This window comes from Hoplias malabaricus, chromosome 18 (genome assembly GCF_029633855.1).
Source record: "Hoplias malabaricus isolate fHopMal1 chromosome 18, fHopMal1.hap1, whole genome shotgun sequence".
NCBI classification, from domain to species: Eukaryota; Metazoa; Chordata; class Actinopteri; order Characiformes; family Erythrinidae; genus Hoplias; species Hoplias malabaricus.
Window position 1 is genome coordinate 28,813,961 of NC_089817.1, and position 23,669 is coordinate 28,837,629.

The window sequence follows — 23,669 nt, forward strand, 5'->3', positions numbered from 1 at the left end:
TGTAGATAGTCATCACAGCTATGTTTGTATTAAAAGTCAGTTTTTAGGTAAAAACCAAACAAATGAATGTGGTTTTAAAACAAACCCGGACCATGCAGGGTCTGTTGCCCAAGGCAATAAGGGGTATTTGTGGGAGGCTGTCTTCTGGGATTTCCTTCCTTATTTTTCATCACAGATTGAGAAAAGGTTTTGCCCAACCTGCCCTCTTCTTAGAGTATAAGAAGAGGCCAGCAGCGAAACCCAAGACAGTGAACAACCCAAGAGTCAAACAGTTCCTTGAAGAATGAGAAGCAAAATGGCCTTCTTTCAGCTCTGGGTTCTGGCTGGCCTGGTGATCGCTGCTCTCTCGAGCCCAATAACACCACCTGTTGGCAAGGAGGAAGAAGACCTGGCAAAGGTAAGAAATCCACTGCACTAAAGAGGCATTGGTAGCTTTGAAGACAGATGTTAATGACTCTTAATGTTAATGTTAATGAGAATTAAGGGTGGTTAAACAGATCTTTTTGGATCAGATAACATTTTATTTACATAAACTAAACTGGGATGTTCTTAGTCTTGGATGATACATGATTGAAGTTCTGGGTTATTATGAATGTTATCTCAGTTGGAGACTTTGAGACCTTCACTAAAACACAAGAAGAGACATAAGTGAAATTCACTGGAGAGTCGTTCTTCCTAATGACTCAGCTTTCCATCTGATCTCAACATTGTATCTAGAAACTGCTGAGATATTTAGATGTCTTTCTCTTACTTATGGAAAATTAAACCTCAAAAGATTAGGCTCAGATTTCTCACTCCAGATCATCTTGATTCCACCAGAACTACCTGAAGAAGTTGTATGGCATGACAGAGAAGAGCACAGAGTCTTCTGGGCGCTCGGTCAATGACATGAGTGTGAAACTGGCAGAGATGCAGGAGTTCTTCAGGTTGAAAGTGACAGGAACTCTGGACGCTGAGACACTGGACATGATGAAGAAACCTCGGTGTGGAGTTCCAGACGTATCTGCATATGTAGCTGCTGGTGCAAACTACAAATGGAAAACAAACCTGGTGACCTACAGGTATGTGAGGAGATTCCAGTTTGGGCTCTTGGTTTTTCTCAGGGCTTCCAGAGAAAATCTCATTGTAATCCGTATATTGTGTATGATGTATCCAGAGGGAATCATGAACCATTTTTGGACCTGCACTTGCTGGTTAGGAGCTTGATTCTACTTTTTTAATTGTCCAGTAGGGTCTGTAAATAGACTGTGATTTTCCACTACAGGATTCTGAACTACACTCCTGACATGTCTCAAGCTGAAGTGGACAATTCAATTGAGAGAGCTTTCCAAGTTTGGGCCGATGTCACTCCCCTCAAGTTCAATCGCATTTACAGTGGTGTGGCCGACATCATGATTTCCTTCGGTGTCCAAGGTCAGTATCCTGACTCATGGTCCTCAAATTCATCTCAATTAAAAAGTGCTCACTAATAATGCTTCAATTTACTGTTGAGAATAAACCCATAGTTTTAGACAGAATAAGTGTGTAGCCTGTCAGGCCTGTACTAGGTTTTACTTCCAACTGAATCCCTAGATTAGAACTAGATTAGTTCACCAGTATAATTATTTTTTTCCTTTTCACAGACCATGGCGATGGCTACCCATTTGATGGGCCCAATGGTTTCTTGGCTCATGCCTTTTACCCTAGTCCTGGCATTGGTGGAGATGCCCATTTTGATGATGATGAGTTCTTTACCTTCTCTTCTTATTCTGGTGAGAATTGTCACCTATGATTAGAACAACACTCTTAATGCATGATATGAACCTCATGTATCCCAACATCTGTTGGTCTACTACAGGATACAACTTGTTCCTAGTGGCTGCCCATGAGTTCGGACATGCTCTGGGACTTGATCATTCCCAGGATCCTGGTGCCCTGATGTATCCAACATACAGCTTTAGAGACGTGAAGACTTATGCTCTGCCCCAAGATGATATCAATGGTATTCAGTCCATCTATGGTAAGCTCCTAAAATTGTCTGATATGTGGTAACTGTGTCTTTAAGTTGAAAATCAATCAATAAATTGCTAATGCATTGTTTTATCCTGTGAATTACTTATTATGTGTGAAATTAACTCAACAGGCCCAAACACTGAAAAACCTGTTGACCCAAAAAAGCCTAAACCCACACCTCCAGTTACCCCTAATGCCTGTGACCCAAACCTGGTCCTGGATGCCGTCACCCTGCTGCGAGGAGAGATCCTCTTCTTCAAGAAGGGGTACGCACAAATGTTAAATTACATTTAAGATTACATTATAATATCTTTAACCATGCAATACCATCTAATGCTGAATTCTGTTTTACATTTATTCAGCCTCTTCTGGCGTAACAGCCCGTTCTCTACAGAGTCTCAGCAACATCTGATCAAGAGCTTCTGGCCAGAGGCTCCTGAAAACATTGATGCTGCGTATGAGAGTCCATCAGATGATTTGGTGTACATCTTTAAAGGTAAGAAAGGTCATAATGGACACAGATGACAGATGAGGTTCTCTCATGAGGTACTGAACACCTAAAGTCAGTACCTGACCTCAGTAATGCTCTTGTAGCTGAATGCCATCAAATCCTCACTGAAATATTCTAACATCTAGTCTAATGGAGATGATTATTGGACATTTTGTGGTGGTTTCCCAGAGAGGGATTAAGCCTAGTCCTGGATCGCACAGCATTTTTAAATGTAATTTTTCATTAAAACAAGGATATAGTCCAGGACTAGGTTTAATCCCTGTCTGGGAAACACTCCATTGATATCTAGTCTTATTTAAGAATTCATGTGGATATGTGGCTTTAATTCTCAGGTCAGAATGTCTGGGCTTTCTCTGGTTATGATTTGGCAAAGGGATTTCCCAAGACCCTCAGTAGCATGGGTCTGCCCCCTAATGTGAAGAGTATCGATGCTGCCGTCTATGACCAGGAAACTGGCAAGACACTGTTTTTTGTCCAAAACTACTACTTCAGGTAGGTAACACCACTGTCAGGTGAAGATGACAAGAACTAACAAAATACTCTGATAATACTTACTAATACAAGCATGTTATCATTTTACAGCTATGATGAGGCCACAAAGAAAATAGACAGAGGATTACAGAGACAAGTGGCAGATAGATTCCCCGGAATGACCGGGACAGTTACTGCAGCTTTCCAGTACAGAGGTCAGTATTTAACCTATGGACTCTAGAAAATTCTAAATCTTCCAAATGAATGAAAATAAGGCACTCGTTTAATCCCTCTTACTTTGTGTTCATTCGTTGTTTTACAGGTTTCACCTACCTCTACAGTGGGTCAAGCTTATTTGAGTTTGGCTATGGAAGACTCTTCCGTGTGCTCAATAACAACTACTTCCTGCCGTGTTAATCACTCAGGCATATGCACCACGCAGGCAGTTGTGTGCCACAGTTTAGATAAATATTACATTTGAAAGTCAATTATTGTGCAAATTTGAGAGGCTGTTATTCAGTTTCTTATATTATTTACAGTATTTTACAATGATTTGATTCCACTCTACTGCTTTTTTCTATGTTTCTCTCCATATTTATGTTTGAAGAGTTTCTAATCTTTAAAGCCTTGCAATGTTTGGAGTTATATTTTAAATTAACTTTAATAAATTCTTAGAAAAGTTGTATAGCATTTCTTCTTTTATGAAAATATTTGTAATTAAGAATCACGTGACTTTTGATACATTTTGTGAGAGAAAACAAGGTTCAAAGTTGTAAAAAATGTTTTTCATCATCTACCACACACATAACAATGAAAGATTCAGGAAATTAGAAGCAGGTGTAGGACAGGTCCAATTACTTCTATCGAACTACTGACACAGTGTGTGTGTGTAGACTTGACCAGCCTCTCTGCGGTCCAGATCTGTTTCCTTTGGCTCATCATGAACAGAAGCATCAGACATTAGCGAACACAGACTGCTACTAAACTGAAATATTGTATCAAGTGAAAATAGGCAAAAATTTCACTCACTAAACAGCAACAATTAGTATCCTCAGTTCCCAAACAGTACAATGTAAGAATTGGCCTTTTTGTCTCCTGATCACCCCCTACCTGCTGCTGAGTGTAATTCACCTTTTCTGTACTGTCGTAAAATGAAGTCTCACACACATCTCTGTCTCTCACTCACTGACATAAACATGACCGGCTCTCTGGGCTTCTACTAATATACATTCCCTGTCTCTCTCTCAGAAACACATGCAGGCCCCACTCTCTCCAAGTGATGTTTAAAGAGATGGGCAAAGACTCTGTGGGCTTCAGATGGTTTTGAGTCAGGGGAATGTGTGTTATCGAATAAAATGTTGTTTGCTACATGATAAAACTCATAATTTCCTTATAATATAAAATAGACCTTGTTATTACAGACAAAGTGTAACATTGTTGGTACTCTAGCTGTTATTACAAGAGCAACTGACAGAAATAGCACCAACTCTATAAAATGAGCTAATCCGGCTAAAGTTAGCAGGCATAACACTAGCACTTGTTCATCAGTAACTCTCAAAAACCTGACTCTAACACTTTGTCGTCAACAAAGCTGGGGTTCCACCGATACAAAGTGTGACTTTGACCATTTTGTTTAGATACAGAAACCAAAGAAAAGCACTTATTACTAGAATCTATGTCTAATGCGAAAAATTGAGCTAATCGGGCTAAAGTTAGCAGCCGCAAACTCTGTACTCAGTAACTCTCAAAATCCTGATTATAACACTTTCATAAACAACATTTATAACTAACTAACTAACCCCACAACACATGAAAAAAGGGCAACAAATACTTTCTGCTCCAACTTGTGTCCTCAGGTCTGTTTCAGTTCACTCTACTGCAGTGGTTCTCAAATGTTTTCTATTATTCCCCATCTTAGACGAAGGGGAATTTCAGCACACCAACTGTCCCAAATCACCCCCCAAAAATGGTACTAAAATACATGAAAGTTTACAATTTTCTAATTTATTCAAGTAACACCAACTTCTATCTCTAAATCAGTAGCTTAACATTATAACACCAGCTACAACATTACCATCAATGTTCTAACTTTCAAAAATACACAGAACTGGTGAAAAATACAGAAAGGTTAATATTTAAACTGTGCTTCAGTTTCTCACTTTTCAATTTGTGCAGAAATGAGCAAATGGGGGTGGAGGGCATAGGAGTGAGTTTGACATGGACGAGGGACATATTTGCTGAGTCAAAGCCCACCCCATACCCAAAATGTTAGCTATAAAGGTGATTCCTATGTAGATAAGGCAGTGAAATACTGCATTCATAATGATGTGGAACAGCATTTGATAAACATTAACGTTAGAGACGCTGTGTCCCAAACAACAACATGTAAACAATGGAACTTTACTTACTACACTACAGAAACACTGCTAAGTGTTGTATATATGTATTTTCACACTATTCAGTGCAGCAGTGTGCAGTTTGGGACACTTTCTCACGACCTGAACACAGCTAATATTAATGTTGGCTAACTCTCAGATCCTCCTCTGTTTCCCTAAAAGTTATATACAAGCTGCTTTCATAACTGTAATTAAATAACTACTAGCATAATGAACTCATTATCTTCACAGCATCAAACAAAATCAAATTCAAATTTCAAAGCCAGAGATATGGATAGTCATCACAGCTATGTTCGCATTAAAAGTGTTTAGGTAAATACAAAATAAAAAAAAAAGGTTTTCAAAACAAAGCACTACCAAGCAGGGTCTGTTGCCCAAGGCAATGAGAAGAATTCGTGAAAAGCTTTCTTCTGGGATTTCGTTCTTTATTTTACATCAACGAGTGAGATAAAGTGTTACCCAATCTGACCTCTTAGAGTATAAAGGCCAGTAGAGAAACCCAAGACAGCATCAAAGAGTTCCTTGAAGGAGGAGAAGCATCATGGCCTTCTATCAGCTCTGCCTTATGGCTGGCCTGGCGATCGCTGCTCTCTCGAGCCCAATATCACCACCTATTGGCAAGGAGGAAGAAGACCTGGCAAAGGTAAGAAATCCATTGCATTAAAGACGTATTGGTAGCTTAGAAGACGGATGTTAATGGCTCTAATCAATCAATCAAATCAAATCAAATTTATTTATACAGCGCTTTTCACAACTGATGTTGTCACAAAGCAGCTTCACAGAATTCCAGTAAGACAAAGATTTGACATGAAATGTAAAAACAAATGTAAAACCCTCAAGTGAGCAAGCCAGGGGCGACAGTGGCAAGGAAAAACTCCCCCAGCTGAGGAAGAAACCTTGGGAGGAACCAAGGCTCACAAGGGGTGACCCATCCTCCTCTGGTCAATCTACTGGTGATGATAGTTAGTAGTCCATGAGAACTTCAGTGTAGGGACAGCTTCAAGGCACTTGGTGGTTGTTGGAGCGTGGGCAGCTGGTCTGAAGCGTGGAGGAGGGTCTCGACAGTCATCCATCAGTGTCCAGACAGACAGGTGTGCAGGTGTTTACTCGGAAAGATGTAAAGGGATGGAATTAGTTTTGAACTGTTTTGTGTTTATAAAGTAGAAAATATGAAAATTTCCAGAGTGTGGCTAATGACTCCGGCAGATCTGACTATGACAGCTTTAACTAAAAGGAGAGAACCAGGAGGACACACAGACACGGGAGCATCCTGAAACACTGGCATCCCTCCGCTCCACCGTCAACAAACCTGAGTGATCGCGAGAAGCGGCGGGACGACAGCACCAGCGTCTCAGTTTACTATAATTCCCTGTGTCCATGGACCCCCCGGATCTGCCGCCTTTATCTATGGGGGAGCATTAGCTACCAAAAGATAAACTAAACAAATGTGTTTTTAGCCTAGATTTGAAGATTTCGACTGTGTCTGAGTCCCGAACATTTTCTGGAAGATCATTCCAGAGTCTGGGGGCTTTATAAGAAAAGGCTCTTCCCCCAGCTGAGGCCTTCTGAATTCTGGGAACAATTAAAAATCCAGTATTCTGTGATCTGAGTGAATGTGGAGGCTCATAATAGGAAATTGTAGCTTTGTATCTGTTCTCAACATTGTATCTAGAAACTGCTGAGATATTTAGATGTCTTTCTCTTACTTATGGAAAATTAAACCTCAAAAGGTTAGGCTCAGATTTCTCACTCCAGATCATCTTGATTCCACCAGAACTACCTGAAGAAGCTGTATGGCATGACAGAGAAGAGAACAGAGTCTTCCGGGCGCTCGGTCAATGACATGAGTGTGAAACTGGAAGAGATGCAGGAGTTCTTCAGGTTGAAAGTGACAGGAAATCTGGACACTGAGACACTGGAAATGATGAAGAAACCTCGGTGTGGAGTTCCAGACGTATCTGCATATGTAGCTACTGGTGCAAACTACAAATGGAATACAAACCTGGTGACCTACAGGTATGTGAGGAGATTCCAGTTTGGACTCTTGGTTTTTCTCAGGGTTTCCAGAGAAAATCTCATTGTAATCTGTATATTGTGTATGATGTATCCAGAGGGAATCATGAACCATTTTTGGACCTGCACTTGCTGGTTGAAGCTTAGTCCTAGTTTTTTTTTTTTTGTCCAGTAGGGTCTGTAAATAGACTGTGATTTCCCACTACAGGATTGAGAACTACACTCCTGACATGTCTCGAGCTGAAGTGGACATTTCAATTGAGAGAGCTTTCCAAGTTTGGGCCGATGCCACTCCCCTCAAGTTCAATCACATTTACAGTGGTGAGGCCGACATCATGATATCATTCGGTGTCCGAGGTCAGTATCCTGACTCATGGTCTTCAAATTCATCTCAATTAAAAAGTGCTCACTAATTATGCTTCAATTTACTGTTGAGAATAAACCCATAGTTTTAGACAGAATAAGTGTGTAACCTGTTGGGCCTGTACTAGGTTTAACTTCAAACTGAATCCCTATCAAAGTGTTAGTTTGAGCTGCATCTTCACCCGAGATTAGTTCACCAGTGTAATTATTTTTTTTCCCTTTTCCCAGAGCATGGCGATGGCTATCCATTTGATGGACCCAACAATTTGTTGGCTCACGCCTTTCCCCCAAGTCCTGGCATTGGTGGAGATACCCATTTTGATGACGATGAGTTCTTTACCTTCTCTTCTTCTTCTGGTGAGAATTGTTACCTATAATTAGAACAACACTCTCAATGCATGATATGAACCTCACGTATCCCAACATCTGTTGATCTACTACAGGATACAACTTGTTCCTGGTGGCTGCCCATGAGTTCGGACATGCTCTGGGACTTGACCATTCCCAGGATCCTGGTGCTCTAATGTATCCAAATTACAGCTTCAGAGATGTTGAGACCTTTGTTCTGCCCCAAGATGACGTCAGTGGTATTCAGTCCATCTATGGTAAGCTCCTGAAATTGTCTGATATGTGGTAACTGTGTCTTTAAATTGAAAATCAATCAATACATTGCTAATGCATTTTTTTCTCCAGTGAATTACTTATTATGTGTGAAATTAACTCAACAGGCCCAAACACTGAAAAACCTGTTGACCCAAAAAAGCCTAAACCCGCACCTCCAGTCACCCCTAATGCCTGTGACCCAAACCTGGTCCTGGATGCCGTCACCCTGCTGCGAGGAGAGATGCTCTTCTTCAAGAATGGGTACGCACAAATGTTAAATTACATTTAAGATTACATTATAATATCTTTAACCATGTAATACCATCTAATGCTGAATTCTGTTTTACATTTATTCAGCCTCTTCTGGCGTAACAGCCCATTCTCTAGAGAGTCTCAGCAACATCTGATCAAGAGCTTCTGGCCAGAGGCTCCTGAAAACATTGATGCTGCGTATGAGAGTCCATCAGATGATTTGGTGTACATCTTTAAAGGTAAGAAAGCTGATTATAGACAGATGACAGATGAGGTACTGAACATCTAAAGTCAGTACCTGACCTCAGTAATGCTCTCGTAGCTGAATGCCATTAAATGCTCACAGAAATATTCTAACATCTAGTCTAATGGAGATGTTTATTTAACATTTTGGGATGGTTTCCCAGAGAGGGATTAAGCCTAGTCCTGGATCGCACAGCATTTTTAAATGTAATTTTTCATTGAAACAAGGATATAGTCCAGGACTAGGTTTAATCCCTGTCTGGGAAACACTCCATTGATATCTAGTCTTATTTAAGAATTAATGTGGATGTATGGCCTTAATTCTCAGGTCAGAAAGTCTGGGCTTTCTCTGGTTATGATTTGGCAAAGGGATTTCCCAAGACCCTCAGCAGCATGGGTCTGCCCCCTAAAGTGAAGAGGATCGATGCTGCCGTCTATGACCAGGAAACTGGCAAGACACTGTTTTTTGTCAAAAACTACTACTTCAGGTAGGTAACACCACTGTCAGGTGAAGATGACAAGAACTGACACAATACTCTGATAATGCTTACTAATACAAGCATGTTATCATTTTACAGCTATGATGAGGCCACAAAGAAAATAGACAAAGGATTACAGAGACAAGTGGCAGATAGATTCCCCGGAATGACCGGGACAGTTACTGCAGCTTTCCAGTACAGGGGTCAGTATTTAACCTATGGACTCTAGAAAAATCTAAATCTTCCAAATGAATGAAAATAAGGCACTTGTTTAATCCCTCACCGCGACCCTGAAATGGAGAGGCGGAAAAGAAAATGTATGTATGTTTAATCCCTCTAACTCTGTGTTCATTCGTTTTTTTACAGATTTCACCTACCTCTACAGTGGGTCAAACCTGTTTGAGTTTGGTTATGGAAGACTCTTCCGTGTGCTCAATAACAACTACTTCCTGCCGTGTTAATCACTCAGGCATATGCACCACGCAGGCAGTCAAGATAAATATGAAATTTAAAAGTCAATTATTGTGCAAATTTGAGAGGCTGTTATTCAGTTTCTTATATTATTTACAGTTTTTTACAATCATTTAATTCCACTCTACTGCTTTTTTCTGTTTCTCTCCATATTTATCTTTGAAGAGTTTCTAATCTTTAAAACCTTGCAATATTTGGAGTAATATTTTAATTAAACTTTAATAAAATCTTATAAAATTGGATAGCATTTCTTCTTTTATGAAAATATTTGTCATTAAGAATCACGTGACTTTTACTTGACTTCACAGTAGGGAATTCTCTTGTGTTTTTAAACACTTTTTGTTACATTTTGTGAGAGAAAACTCAGAAGGTTCAAGGTTGTAAAATATGTGAATTTTTCACCATCTACCACACATAACAATGAAAGATTCAGGAAATTAGGAGCAGGGGTAGGATAGGTCCAATCACTTCTATTGAACTACTGACACAGTGTGTAGACGTGACCAGCCTGTCTGTGGTCCAGATCTGTTTCCTATGGCTCATCATGAGCAGAAGCATCAGACATTAGCGAACACAGACTGCTACAAAACTGAAATCTTGTATCAAGTGAAAATGGGCAAAATTTCACTCACTAAACAGCAACAATTAGTATCCTCAGTTCCCAAATAGTACAATGTAAGAATTGGCCTTTTTGTCTCCTGATCACCCCCTACCTGCTGCTGAGTGTAATTCACCTTTTCTGTACTGTCGTAAAATGAAGTCTCACACACATCTCTGTCTCTCACTCACTGACATAAACATGACCGGCTCTTTGGGCTTCTACTAATATACATTCCCTGTCTCTCTCTCAGAAACACATGCAGGCCCCACTCTCTCCAAGTGATGTTTACAGAGATGGCCAATTGCTCTGTGGGCTTCAGATGATTTTGAGTCAGGGGAATGTGTGTTATCGAATAAAATGTTGTTTGCTACATGATAAAACTCATAATTTCCTTATAATATAAAATAGATGTCTTGTTATTACAGACAAAGTGTAACATTGTTGGTACTCTAGCTGTTGTTACAACAGCAACTGACAGAAATAGCACCAACGCTATAAACTGAGCTAATCCGGCTAAAGTTAGCAGGCATAACACTAGCACTTGTTCATCAGTAACTCTCAAAAACCTGACTCTAACACTTTGTCGTCAACAGAGCTTGGGTTCCACCGATACAAAGTGTGACTTTGACCATTTTGTTTAGATACAGAAACCAAAGAAAAACACTTATTACTAGAATCTATGTCTAATGCGAAAAAGTGAGCTGCCGCAAACTCTGTACTCAGTAACTCTCAAAATCCTGATTATAACACTTTCATAAACAACATTTATAACTAACTAACTAACCCCACAACACATGAAAAAAGGGCAACACTTTCTGCTCCAACTTTTGTCCTCAGGTCTGTTTCAGTTCACTCTACTGCAGTGGTTCTCAAACGTTTTCTATTATTCCCCATCTTAAGCGAAGGGGAATTTCGGCACACCAACTGTCCCAAATCACCCCCCAAAAATGGTACTAAAATACATGAAAGTTTACAATTTTCTAATTTATTCAAGTAATACCAACTTCTATCTCTAAATCAGTAGCTTAACATTATAACACCAGCTACAACATTAACATCAACGTTCTAACTTTCAGAAATACAGAGAACTGGTGAAAAATCAAGAAAGGTTAATATTTAAACTGTGCTTCAGTTTCTCACTTTTCAATTTGTGCAGAAATGAGCAAATGGGGGTGCAGGGCATAGGAGTGAGTTTGATATGGGCGAGGGACATATTTGGTGAGTCAAAGCGCACCCCATACCCAAAATGTTAGCTATAAGGTGATTCCTATGTAGATAAGGCAGTGAAATACTGCATTCATAATGATGTGGAACAGCATTTGATAAACATTTACGTTAGAGACACTGTGTCCCATACAAAATGTAAATAATGGAACTTTACTTAATACACTACAGAAACACTGCTAATGTGGTATATATGTATCTTCATACTATTCAGTGCAGCAGTGTGCAGTTTGGGACGTGGCCAGAGACTAACATTTAACTTGCAGCATGTTTGGAGCGCTTTCTCACGACCTGAACACAGCTAATATTAATGTTGGCTAACTCTCAGATCCTCCTCCGTTTCCCTAAAAGTTATATACAAGCTGCTTTCATAACTGTAATTAAATAACTACTAGCATAATGAACTCATTATCTTCATAGCATCAAACAAAATTAAATTCAAATTTCAAAGCCAGAGATATGGATGGTCATCACAGCTATGTTCGCATTAAAAGTGTTTAGGTAAATACAAAATTAAAAAATATATTTTTCAAAACAAACCAGTACCAAGCAGGGTCTGTTGCCCAAGGCAATGAGAAGAATTCGTGGAAATTCGCTGTCTTCTGAGATTTCCTTCTTTATTTTACATCACAGAGTGAGATAAAGTGTTACCCAACCTGACGCCCTAGAGTATAAAGGTCAGTAGAGAAACCCAAGACAGCATCAAAAAGTTCCTTGAAGGAGAAGCATCATGGCCTTCTATCAGCTCTGCATTATGGCTGGCCTGGTGATTGCTGCTCTCTCGAGCCCAATATCACCACCTATTGGCAAGGAGGAAGAAGACCTGGCAAAGGTAAGACCTCTACTGCATTAAAGAGGTATTGGTAGCTTAGAAGATGGATGTTAATGGCTCTAGCTTTCTATCTGTTCTCAACATTGTATTTATAAACTGCTGAGATATTTAGATGCCTTTCTCTTACTTATGGAAAATTAAACCTCAAAAGGTTAGGCTCAGATTTCTCACTCCAGATCATCTTGATTCCACCAGAACTACCTGAAGAAGTTGTATGGCATGACAGAGAAGAGAACAGAGTCTTCCGGGCGCTCAGTCAATGACATGACTGTGAAACTGGCAGAGATGCAGGAGTTCTTCAGGTTGAAAGTGACAGGAAATCTGGACACTGAGACACTGGACATGATGAAGAAACCTCGGTGTGGAGTTCCAGACGTATCTGCATATGTAGCTACTGGTGCAAACTACAAATGGAATACAAACCTGGTGACCTACAGGTATGTGAGGAGATTCCAATTTGGACTCTTGGTTTTTCTCAGGGTTTCCAGAGAAAATCTCATTGTAATCTGTATATTGTGTATGATGTATCCAGATGGAATCATGAACCATTTTTAGACCTGCACTTGCTGGTTAGAAGCTTGGTTGTAGTTTTTTTTTTTTTTGTCCAGTAGGGTCTGTAAATAGACTGTGATTTCCCACTACAGGATTCTGAACTACACTCCTGACATGTCTCAAACTGAAGTGGACAATTCAATTGAGAGAGCTTTCCAAGTTTGGGCCGATGTCACTCCCCTCAAGTTCAATCGCATTTACAGTGGTGAGGCCGACATCATGATTTCCTTCGGTGTCAGAGGTCAGTATCCTGACTCATGGTCCTCAAATTCATCTCAATTAGAAAGTGCTCACTAATAATGCTTCACTTTACTGTTGAGAATAAACCCATAGTTTTAGACAGAATAAGTGTGTAACCTGTCGGCACTGTACAACTGAATCCCTATCAAAGTGTTTGTTTGAGCTGCATCTTCACCCGAGATTAGTTCACCAGTATAATAAATGTTTTTCCTTTTCCCAGAGCATGGCGATTTCTACCCATTTGATGGACCCAACAATTTCTTGGCTCACGCCTTTCCCCCTAGTCCTGGCATTGGTGGAGATACCCATTTTGATGACGATGAGTCTTTTACCTTCTCTTCTTCTTCTGGTGAGAATTGTCACCTATGATTAGAACACAACACTCTCAATACATGATATGAACCTCATGTATCCCAACATTTGTTGGTGTACTACAGGATACAACTTGTTCCTGGTGGCTGCCCATGAGTTCGGACATGCTCTGGGACTTGACCATTCCCGGGATCCTGTTGCTCTAATGTATCCAAATTACAGCTTCAGAGATGTTGAGACCTTTGTTCTGCCCCAAGATGATGTCAGTGGTATTCAGTCCATCTATGGTAAGCTCCTGAAATTGTCTGATATGTGGTAACTGTGTCTTTAAGTTGAAAATCAATCAATGAATTGCTAATGCATTGTTTTCTCCAGTGAATTACTAACATGTGTGAAATCAACACAACAGGCCCAAACACTGAAAAACCTGATGACCCAGAAAAGCCTAAACCCACACCTCCAGTCACCCCTAATGTCTGTGATCCAAACCTGGTCCTGGATGCCGTCACCCTGCTGCGAGGAGAGATTCTCTTCTTCAAGAAGGGGTACGAACAAATGTTAAATTACATTTAAGGTTACGTTATAATATCTTTAACCATGCAATACCATCTAATGCTGAATTCTGTTTTACATTTATTCAGCCTCTTCTGGCGTAAAAGCCCATTCTCTACAGAGTCTCAGCAACACCTGATCAAGAGCTTCTGGCCAGAGGCTCCTGAAAACATTGATGCTGCGTATGAGAGTCCATCAGATGATTTGGTGTACATCTTTAAAGGTAAGAAAGCTGATTATAGACACAGATGACAGATGAGGTGCTCTCATGAGGTACTGAACACCTAAAGTCAGTACCTGACCTCAGTAATGCTCTTGTAGGTGAATGCCATCAAATCCTCACAGAAATATTCTAACATCTATTCTAATGGAGATGATTATTAAACATTCTGAGGTGGTTTCCCAGAGAGGGATTAAGCCTAGTCCTGGATCGCACAGCATTTTTAAATGTAATTTTTAATTAAAACTAGGATATAGTCCAGGACTAGGTTTAATCCCTGTCTGGGAAACACTCCATTGATATCTAGTCTTATTTAAGAATTAACGTGGATGTGTGGCCTTAATTCTCAGGTCAGAAAGTCTGGGCTTTCTCTGGTTATGATTTGGCAAAGGGATATCCCAAGACCCTCAGCAGCATGGGTCTGCCCCCAAAAGTGAAGAGTATCGATGCTGCCGTCTATGACAAGGAAACTGGCAAGACACTGTTTTTTGTCAAAAACTACTACTTCAGGTAGGTAACACCACTGTCAGGTGACGATGACAAGAACTGACACAATACTCTGATAATACTTACTAATACAATCATGTTATCATTTTACAGCTATGATGAGGCCACAAAGAAAACAGGAGTCAAAAAACTGGTGGCAGATAAATTCCCAGGAATGACCGGGACAGTTACTGCAGCTTTCCAGTACAGTGGTCAGTATCTAACCTATGGACTCTAGATTCTAGAAAAATCTAAATCGTCCAAATGAATGAAAACAAGGCACTTGTTTAATCCCTCTAACTCTGTGTTCATTCGGTTTTTTTTTTTTGGTTTTTTTTTTTTGGTTTTTTTTTTTTTTTTTTACAGATTTCACCTACCTCTACAGTGGGTCAAGCCTATTTGAGTTTGGTTATGGAAGACTCTTCCGTGTGCTCAATAACAACTACTTCCTGCCGTGTTAATCACTCAGGAATATGCACCACGCAGGCAGTTGTGTGCCACAGTTAAGATAAATATTACATTTGAAAGTCAATTATTGTGCAAATTTGAGAGGCTGTTATTCAGTTTCATATATTATTTACAGTATTTTACAATTATTTAATTCCACTGCACTGCTTCTTTCTATGTTTCTCTCCATATTTATCTTTGAAGAGTTTCTAATCTTTAAAACCTTGCCATGCTTGGAGTTATATTTTAAATAAACTTTAATAAATTCTTATAAAAGTTGTATAGCATTTCTTCTTTTATGAAAATATTTGTAATTAAGAATCATGTGACTTTTAATACATTTTGTGAGAGAAAACAAGGTTCAAAGTTGTAAAAAATGTTTTTCACCATCTACCACACACATAACAATGAAAGATTCAGGAAATTAGAAGCAGGTGTAGGACAGGTCCAATTACTTCTATCGAACTACTGACATAGTGTGTAGACGTGACCAGCCTGTCTGCGGTCCAGATGTGTTTCCTATGGCTCATCATGAGCAGAAGCATCAGACATTAGCGAAGACAGACTGCTACAAAACTGAAATCCTCAGTTCCCAAACAGTACACAATGTAAGAATTGGCCTTTTTGTCTCCTGATCTCCCCTTATCTGCTGCTGAGTGTAATTCACGTTTGCAGTACTGTCGTGTAAGTCTCACACACATCTCTGTCTCTCACTCACATAAACTTGACCGGCTCTCTGGGCTTCTACTAATATACATTCCCTGTCTCTCTCTCAGAAACACATGCAGACCCCACTCTCTCCAATTGATGTTCACAGAGACGGCTCTGTGGGCTTCTGATGACGTTGTGTTAGGATTGCGCCGACTGATGGGAGGCAGACACATTTGCTAACACACTAATTTTTATTAAACAGAAGATAACAAAACAGATAGACAAACAAGGAGAACATGACAGGAACCTTAGATAAAGAAAGATGTAGACAGACATGCAAACATGGAATGTCCAACCAACACACACAGAGACAAGGGAACTTAAATGCACAACATGACAAGAAACACCTGGGACAACTAATGAGAGGGCAGGGTAACAAATGAGACACAGACGAGGAGGAGGAACAAAGGCGGGACTAGGGCGGAGACATGAACAAAAACAAACAGCCATGCGCTAAGTGAGCACATGGCAGGGACAACAGACAAGACAGAACAAGAGCGTGACACGTTGAGCCAGGGGAATGTGTGTAATTGAATAAAATGATTTTGGCTACATGATAAAACCTTATAATATAAGCTGGGCCTTGTTATTACAAACATAAAATATAACATTAGTGGTACTCTAGCTGTTATTACAACAGCAACTGACAGAAATAGCACCAATTCTATAAACTGAGCTAATCCGGCTAGTTAGCAGCTATAACTCTAGTACTTGTTCATCAGTAACTCTCAAAAACCTGACTCTAACACTTTGTCATCAACAAATCTTGGGTTCCACAGATACGAAGTGTGACTTCGACCATTTTGTTTAGATACAGAAACCAAAGAAAAGCACTTATAACTAGAATCTATGTCCAATACAAAAAAGTGAGCTAATCGGGCTAAAGTTAGCAGCCGCAAACTCTGTACTCAGTAACTCTCAAAATCCTCCTCCGTTTCCCTAACAGTTATATACAAGCCGCTTTCATAACTGTAATTATCCTTCATTGTTATTTGTTGTGCTCTCGTAACTGACCTCAAGCCCAGAGCTGGTAACTAACTTCATAAGCCAGACTCTGATGGTGAATCGGAGGCCAGTGAAACTGATGAATGGGGAGAACAGGGAGAACACACCGAGCTCCTCACAGACAGTCACCCGGAGCAGGACTCGAACCAACAACCTCCAGGTCCCTGGAGCTGTGTGACTGAGATATGACCTGCTGCGCAACCGTGCCGCCCTAGAGTTTTTATTGCCTTTTATAAACTGTCCAACCTTTTCTGTTAACAGAGGTGCACTTACCTGTGTTTTATGGGTTGAGTTTATAATACCCTTGTATGAGCAAATATGGGAAATATGAAAAGAAATATCCTGCCACTGCAAATAAATAAATAAGAATGGCCTCATAAGGTTAGTTGCCTGTTCATACATAGTCACGCAAAGCTCATCAGCAGCGTTACTTACAGAAACAAATGTGTAACCTAAAACAAAAGAGCTAGGTCTAGTGGTCTCTGCCGTACAGCACAACACACGCTCTCTGTTCTTCTCTTAGCTACTTCCACGCCTGCGCACCTAGCATAAGGGCTCTTCAAGAGACAGCAAACCCGTTACTGAATACTGGCCGTTACAATGTACACTTAAAAATAGAACATTAGGCTATAGTTGTGTGGGTTAACGGAACCTTAACATGTGGAATAGGGGAGTACTTGTAGCTTTTCATAACTTATCAATTTACAAAAATAAAATAACTAACAAAATCATAATGATTCAAGTAAAAAAAAAAAAAAACTAAACTAAAACTACACTTAAATATGACATTCATTCGTTGCCTGTAACCCTTATCCAGTTCAGGGTCACGGTGGGTCCAGAGCCTACCTGGAATCATTGGGCGCAAGGCGGGAATACACCCTGGAGGTGGTGCCACTCTTTCACAGGTCAACACACACATATTCACTGACACACTCACACCTACTGACACTTCTGAGTCACCAATTCACCTCCCAACGTGTGTTTTTGGAATGTGGGAGAAGACCGGAGCACCCGGAGGAAACCCATGCAGACACAGGGAGAACACACCACACTCCTCACAGACAGTCACTCAGAGGAAACCCACACAGACACAGGGAGAACACACCACACTCCTCACAGACCTTACCTGCTGCACCACCATGCTGCCCTCAAATATGACATTTCATAAATAAATGTGCTGAAAAACAATATCATCAAAATGGATATAGAGGAAGCTCATAATCTCATACAATTTAAAATTACATTGTGACTCACCAATGATTTGCAGTTTTATGTTCAAGATTTTTAATTATTTTTTAATTTCATTTTAATGTATGTATTTATTAAATTACTTGTTCATTTACAATCAATGCCGTTAGTTTTATTGAATTATTTGACAAATGATCTGCCTGGTAATCACTGTAAAGAAACATATTTGGTTGTTACTTGTCCTTTGTATCCCTAAATTATGAATTCTGAATTAAAATAAAATATTGGTTGAAAATAAGTGGTCACATAACTATTTGGTTTGTGTTTTTGAACCTGTCTATCATTTCTTTAGTTTGGGGATCCAATGACACCTCACCAGAAACCACAGACTGATCTGCTTCTTATTAAAGAGAAACAGCTGACTGCCTCATTCAAATGATGACCAATAGATGTGATGCCATGCCGGTGGGATTTTCCGTGCCGAGCTAGCAACAAGTTCCATGATAATGGAGGTGAATAAACTATCTTCTCTCTTAGTTCATAATTATTATTAAGACCTGTTCAAACAGGATTAGTTTTACTTGAGGACGTGTGGGTAAAATAATTATTACTTGAGGACGTGGGGGTAAAGGAATTATTACCTCAGTATCTCGTTAGTTTTAAACCGTTCCGAAAAGATAATTTCAGTCATTCTTCCGGAGTGCGCTCTCCCGTTTCAGTAAAGATCATCTCCTGTAAAACGAGCAGTATAAATGACTCCAGGTTCTACTAATCCCATCCGAATTAAAATGTGGTGTAATATTGAGTCATATTTCAGGGAAAATTCGTTTTTTGCAGGTTTTCTCTGGAAAAGAGGAACTGAAGGGGACGTTTAGTGATGAAATACACGGTTTAAATCAAAGCTCAGCAGTTGAACGATGCACCACCCTCAAATCCACAATACAGCTGTAGGTATGTTTTTATATAAACTAGTAGCCCCCATGCATGTTATGAACGTGTGTCGTTAAAATTAAAAGACAGAAAAGTTGTGACAGTCTATACACTCCATCCACACCCCTGCCATCTGTTATTTACACCGTGATTTCTTATCCACCATAAACATTACTAACATCTTGTGGAAAACTAACATTACCCCAGCTCCCCATGTAAAACTAATCCCATCAGAATAGGGCTTTAGACTGAATATAGCTTCTCCAGTCCCTTAGTATTTTCTGTCTGAAGTCTTTAGTCATCAAATTTGTATCTCTTTAAAGGTATTTCCATTAAAACATATGCTCAGTTCCAAATGTTCCAAGCGAGATTTAAAGAGGGTTAAGAACAAAGGAACTGTGTTCTCTGGAGTGTGAGAGCTCCTTCAAAGTCTTTGTACAGAGTTGGAGTGGGGTTTGTTAGCCTGTTCATTCAAATGTATCCAATATTAGTGTCCGAAATCAATATTGCCCTTCTGGTTGCAATAAAATCCCCACAGCAATGGCCAAAATGTACTCTGTCCTAAAAGAGTGTGCACTGCTACTAAAGAGGAATAGACTCCTAATTAATAGGCTACATTGTAAAAGACAGGTTGGATGAGCAGGCGTCTATAAACTTTTGGCCACATTATGAATAATATTTCTTTACATTGTATGAAATTCCATGACATCCCATCACTCCATGATAGGACAATAATCCATACATTAAATAACTGCCAGCAAATTAACTCATCTTCATCGCATCAAACGAAATCAAATTCAAATTTCAAAGGTAGATAGGTAGATGGTCATCACAGCTCTGTTCACATTAAAACTCAGTTTTTAGGTAAAAAGAAAACAAAAAAATGTTTTTAAAACAAACCTGGACCACGCAGTCTGTTGTCCAAGGAAATGAGGGGAATTCCTTCCTTATTTTACATCACAGAGTGAGTCAAAGTGTTGCCCAACCTGTCTCTTCTTACAGTATAAAGGCCAGCAGAGAAACCCAAGGCAGCATCAAACAGTTCCTTGAAGAAGAAGCAACATGGCCTTCTATCAGCTCTGCATTATGGCTGGCCTGGTGATCGCTGCTCTCTCGAGCCCAATATCACCACCTATTGGCAAGGAAGAAGAACACCTGGCAAAGGTAAGAAATCCACTGCACTAAAGAGGCATTGGTAGCTTAGAAGACGGATGTTAATGGCTCTGGAGGATTAAGGGTGGTTAAACAGATCTTTCTGGATCAGATAACATTTTATTTACATGAACTAAACTGGGACGTTCGTAGTCTTGGATGATACATGATTGAAGTGCTGGGTTATTATGAATGTTATGATCTCAGTTTGAGACTAATGAGACCTCGACTAAAACACAAGAGACACAAGTGAAATTCACTGGTGCGTCTTTCTTCCTCACGACTCAGCTTTCCATCTGATCTCAACATTGTATCTAGAAACTGCTGAGATATTTAGATATTTAGATGTCTTTCTTTTACTTATGGAAAATTAAACCTCAAAAGGTTAGGCTCAGATTTCTCACTCCAGATCATCTTGATTCCACCAGAACTACCTGAAGAAGTTGTATGGCATGACAGAGAAGAGCAAAGAGTCTTTCGGACGCTCGGTCAATGACATGAGTGTGAAACTGGCAGAGATGCAGGAGTTCTTCAGGTTGAACGTGACAGGAACTCTGGACACTGAGACACTGGAAATGATGAAGAAACCAAGGTGTGGAGTTCCAGACGTATCTGCATATGTAGTTACTGGTGCAAACTACAAATGGAAAACAAACCTGGTGACCTACAGGTATGTGAGAAGATTCCAGCTTGGGCTCTTGATTTTTCTCAGGGCTTCCAGAGAAAATCTCATTGTAATCTGTATATTGTGTATGATGTATCCAGAGGGAATCATGAACCATTTTTAGACCTGCACTTGCTGGTTAGAAGCTTGGTTGTAGTTTTTTTTTTTTTTGTCCAGTAGGGTCTGTAAATAGACTGTGATTTTCCACTACAGGATTCTGAACTACACTCCTGACATGTCTCAAGCTGAAGTGGACATTTCAATTGAGAGAGCTTTCCAAGTTTGGGCCGATGTCACTCCCCTCAAGTTCAAACGCATTTACAGTGGTGAGGCCGACATCATGATTTCCTTCGGTGTCCGAGGTCAGTATCCTGACTCATGGTCCTCAAATTCATCTCAATTAAAAAGTGCTCACTAATAATGCTTCACTTTACTGTTGAGAATAAACCCATAGTTTTAGACAGAATAAGTGTGTAACCTGTCGGCACTGTACAACTGAATCCCTATCAAAGTGTTAGTTTGAGCTGCATCTTCAACCGAGGTTAGTTCACCAGTGTAATTATTTTTTTCCTTTTCACAGAGCATGGCGATGGCTACCCATTTGATGGACCCAATGGTTTTTTGGCTCACGCCTTTCCCCCTAGTCCTGGCATTGGTGGAGATACCCATTTTGATGACGATGAGTTCTTTACCTCCTCTTCTTATTCTGGTGAGAATTGTCACCTATGATTAGAACAACACTCTCAATGCATGATATGAACCTCATGTATGCCAACATCTTTTGGTCTACTACAGGATACAACTTGTTCCTGGTGGCTGCCCATGAGTTCGGACATGCTCTGGGACTTGACCATTCCCAGGATCCTGGTGCTCTAATGTATCCAAATTACAGCTTCAGAGATGTTGAGACCTTTGTTCTGCCCCAAGATGACGTCAGTGGTATTCAGTCCATCTATGGTAAGCTCCTGAAATTGTCTGATATGTGGTAACTGTGTCTTTAAGTTGAAAATCAATCAATAAATTGCTAATGCATTGTTTTCTCCAGTGAATTACTAACATGTGTGAAATTAACACAACAGGCCCAAACACTGACAAACCTGTTGACCCAGAAAAGCCTAAACCCACACCTCCAGTCACCCCTAATGTCTGTGACCCAAACCTGGTCCTGGATGCAGTCACCCTGCTGCGAGGAGAGATGCTCTTTTTCAAGAAGGGGTATGCACAAATGTTAAATTACATTTAAGATTTCAATATAATATCTTTAACCACGTAATACCGTCTAATGCTGAATTCTGTTTTACATTTATTCAGCCTCTTCTGGCGTAACAGCCCGTTCTCTACAGAGTCTCAGCAACATCTGATCAAGAGCTTCTGGCCAGAGGCTCCTGAAAACATTGATGCTGCGTATGAGAGTCCATCAGATGATTTGGTGTACATCTTTAAAGGTAAGAAAGGTCATAATGGACACAGATGACAGATGAGGTGCTCTCGTGAGGTACTGAACATCTAAAGTCAGTACCTGATCTCAGTAATGCTCTTGTAGCTGAATGCCATCAAATCTTCACAGAAATATTCTAACATCTCGTCTAACGGAGATGTTTATTAAACATTTTTGGGTGGTTTCCCAGAGAGGGATTAAGCCTAGTCCTGGATCGCACAAAATTTTTAAATGTAATTTTTAATTAAAACTAGGATATAGTCCAGGACTATGTTTAATCCCTGTCTGGGAATCACTCCATTGATATCTAGTCTTATTTAAGACTTAATGTGGATGTGTGGCCTTAATTCTCAGGTCAGAAAGTCTGGGCTTTCTCTGGTTATGATTTGGCAAAGGGATTTCCCAAGACCCTCAGCAGCATGGGTCTGCCCCCTAAAGTGAAGAGGATCAATGCTGCCGTCTATGACCAGGAAACTGGCAAGACACTGTTTTTTGTCAAAAACCACTACTTCAGGTAGGTAACACCACTGTCAGGTGAAGATGACAAGAACTGACACAACACTCTGATAATACTTACTAATACAATCATGTTATCATTTTACAGCTATGATGAGGCCACAAAGAAAATAGACAAAGGATTCAAAAAACTGGTGGCAGATAGATTCCCAGGAATGACCGGGACAGTTACTGCAGCTTTCCAGTACAGGGGTCAGTATTTAACCTATGGAATCTAGACTGTAGAAAAATCTATATCGTCCAAATGAATGAAAACAAGGCACTTGTTTAATCCCTCTAACTTTGTGTTCATTCGTTTTTTTTTTACAGATTTCACCTACCTCTACAGTGGGTCAAGCCTGTTTGAGTTTGGCTATGGAAGACTCCTCCGTGTGCTCAATAACAACTACTTCCTGCCGTGTTAATCACTCAGGCATATGCACCATGCAGGCAGTGGTGTGCCACAGTCAAGATAAATATGAAATTTTAAAGTAAATTATTGTGCAAATTTGAGAGGCTGTTATTCAGTTTCATATTTTATTTAAAGTATTTTTAAATTATTTAATTCTACTGTAATACTCACTCTGTATTGCTTTTTTCTGTTTCTTTCCATATTTATCTTTGAAGAGTTTCTAATCTTTAAAAGCTAAATTAAACTTTAATAAATTCATATAAATGTAAAAGTTGTATAGCATTTATTTTTTAATGAAAATGTTTGTGATTAAGAATCACCTGACTTTTGCTCGATATCACAGCAGGGGATTGTCTGACACGTCACCTCAACATAAACACATGCACAGAGCACTGTTTAAAAATGTTTTAACAT

At 39.8% G+C, this 23,669-nt stretch overlaps 5 protein-coding genes across 5 annotated transcripts; all 5 read left to right on the plus strand.

Annotated features, from left to right (window-relative positions):
- Positions 1-3,642, plus strand: LOC136674306 (collagenase 3-like). The gene is made up of 10 exons (XM_066650226.1): positions 1-397; positions 820-1,061; positions 1,265-1,413; positions 1,623-1,751; positions 1,838-1,999; positions 2,123-2,258; positions 2,355-2,488; positions 2,836-2,995; positions 3,086-3,189; positions 3,297-3,642. The coding sequence occupies exons 1-10, from the start codon at positions 284-286 to the stop codon at positions 3,389-3,391; spliced, it is 1,425 nt and encodes a 474-aa protein (XP_066506323.1). The 5' UTR covers positions 1-283; the 3' UTR covers positions 3,392-3,642.
- A 1,555-nt stretch (positions 3,643-5,197) lies between these two features.
- On the plus strand, positions 5,198-10,122 carry LOC136674308 (matrix metalloproteinase-18-like). Its single transcript, XM_066650229.1, has 3 exons — positions 5,198-9,332; positions 9,423-9,526; positions 9,690-10,122. The coding sequence occupies exons 1-3, from the start codon at positions 9,238-9,240 to the stop codon at positions 9,782-9,784; spliced, it is 294 nt and encodes a 97-aa protein (XP_066506326.1). The 5' UTR covers positions 5,198-9,237; the 3' UTR covers positions 9,785-10,122.
- Positions 5,912-8,890, plus strand: LOC136674417 (collagenase 3-like). The gene is made up of 7 exons (XM_066650428.1): positions 5,912-6,013; positions 7,145-7,386; positions 7,592-7,740; positions 7,975-8,103; positions 8,190-8,351; positions 8,475-8,610; positions 8,707-8,890. The coding sequence occupies exons 1-7, from the start codon at positions 5,912-5,914 to the stop codon at positions 8,888-8,890; spliced, it is 1,104 nt and encodes a 367-aa protein (XP_066506525.1).
- Positions 10,123-12,077: 1,955 nt separating the features above from the next.
- LOC136674310 (collagenase 3-like) lies at positions 12,078-15,560 on the plus strand. The gene is made up of 10 exons (XM_066650231.1): positions 12,078-12,451; positions 12,647-12,888; positions 13,096-13,244; positions 13,464-13,592; positions 13,681-13,842; positions 13,965-14,100; positions 14,197-14,330; positions 14,678-14,837; positions 14,928-15,025; positions 15,180-15,560. Exons 1-10 carry the CDS (start codon positions 12,350-12,352, stop codon positions 15,272-15,274), a joined length of 1,407 nt encoding a protein of 468 aa, XP_066506328.1. The 5' UTR covers positions 12,078-12,349; the 3' UTR covers positions 15,275-15,560.
- A 4,605-nt stretch (positions 15,561-20,165) lies between these two features.
- LOC136674309 (collagenase 3-like) lies at positions 20,166-23,307 on the plus strand. The gene is made up of 10 exons (XM_066650230.1): positions 20,166-20,258; positions 20,675-20,916; positions 21,124-21,272; positions 21,491-21,619; positions 21,706-21,867; positions 21,990-22,125; positions 22,222-22,355; positions 22,703-22,862; positions 22,953-23,056; positions 23,174-23,307. The coding sequence occupies exons 1-10, from the start codon at positions 20,181-20,183 to the stop codon at positions 23,266-23,268; spliced, it is 1,389 nt and encodes a 462-aa protein (XP_066506327.1). The 5' UTR covers positions 20,166-20,180; the 3' UTR covers positions 23,269-23,307.
- Positions 23,308-23,669: the final 362 nt, after the last annotated feature.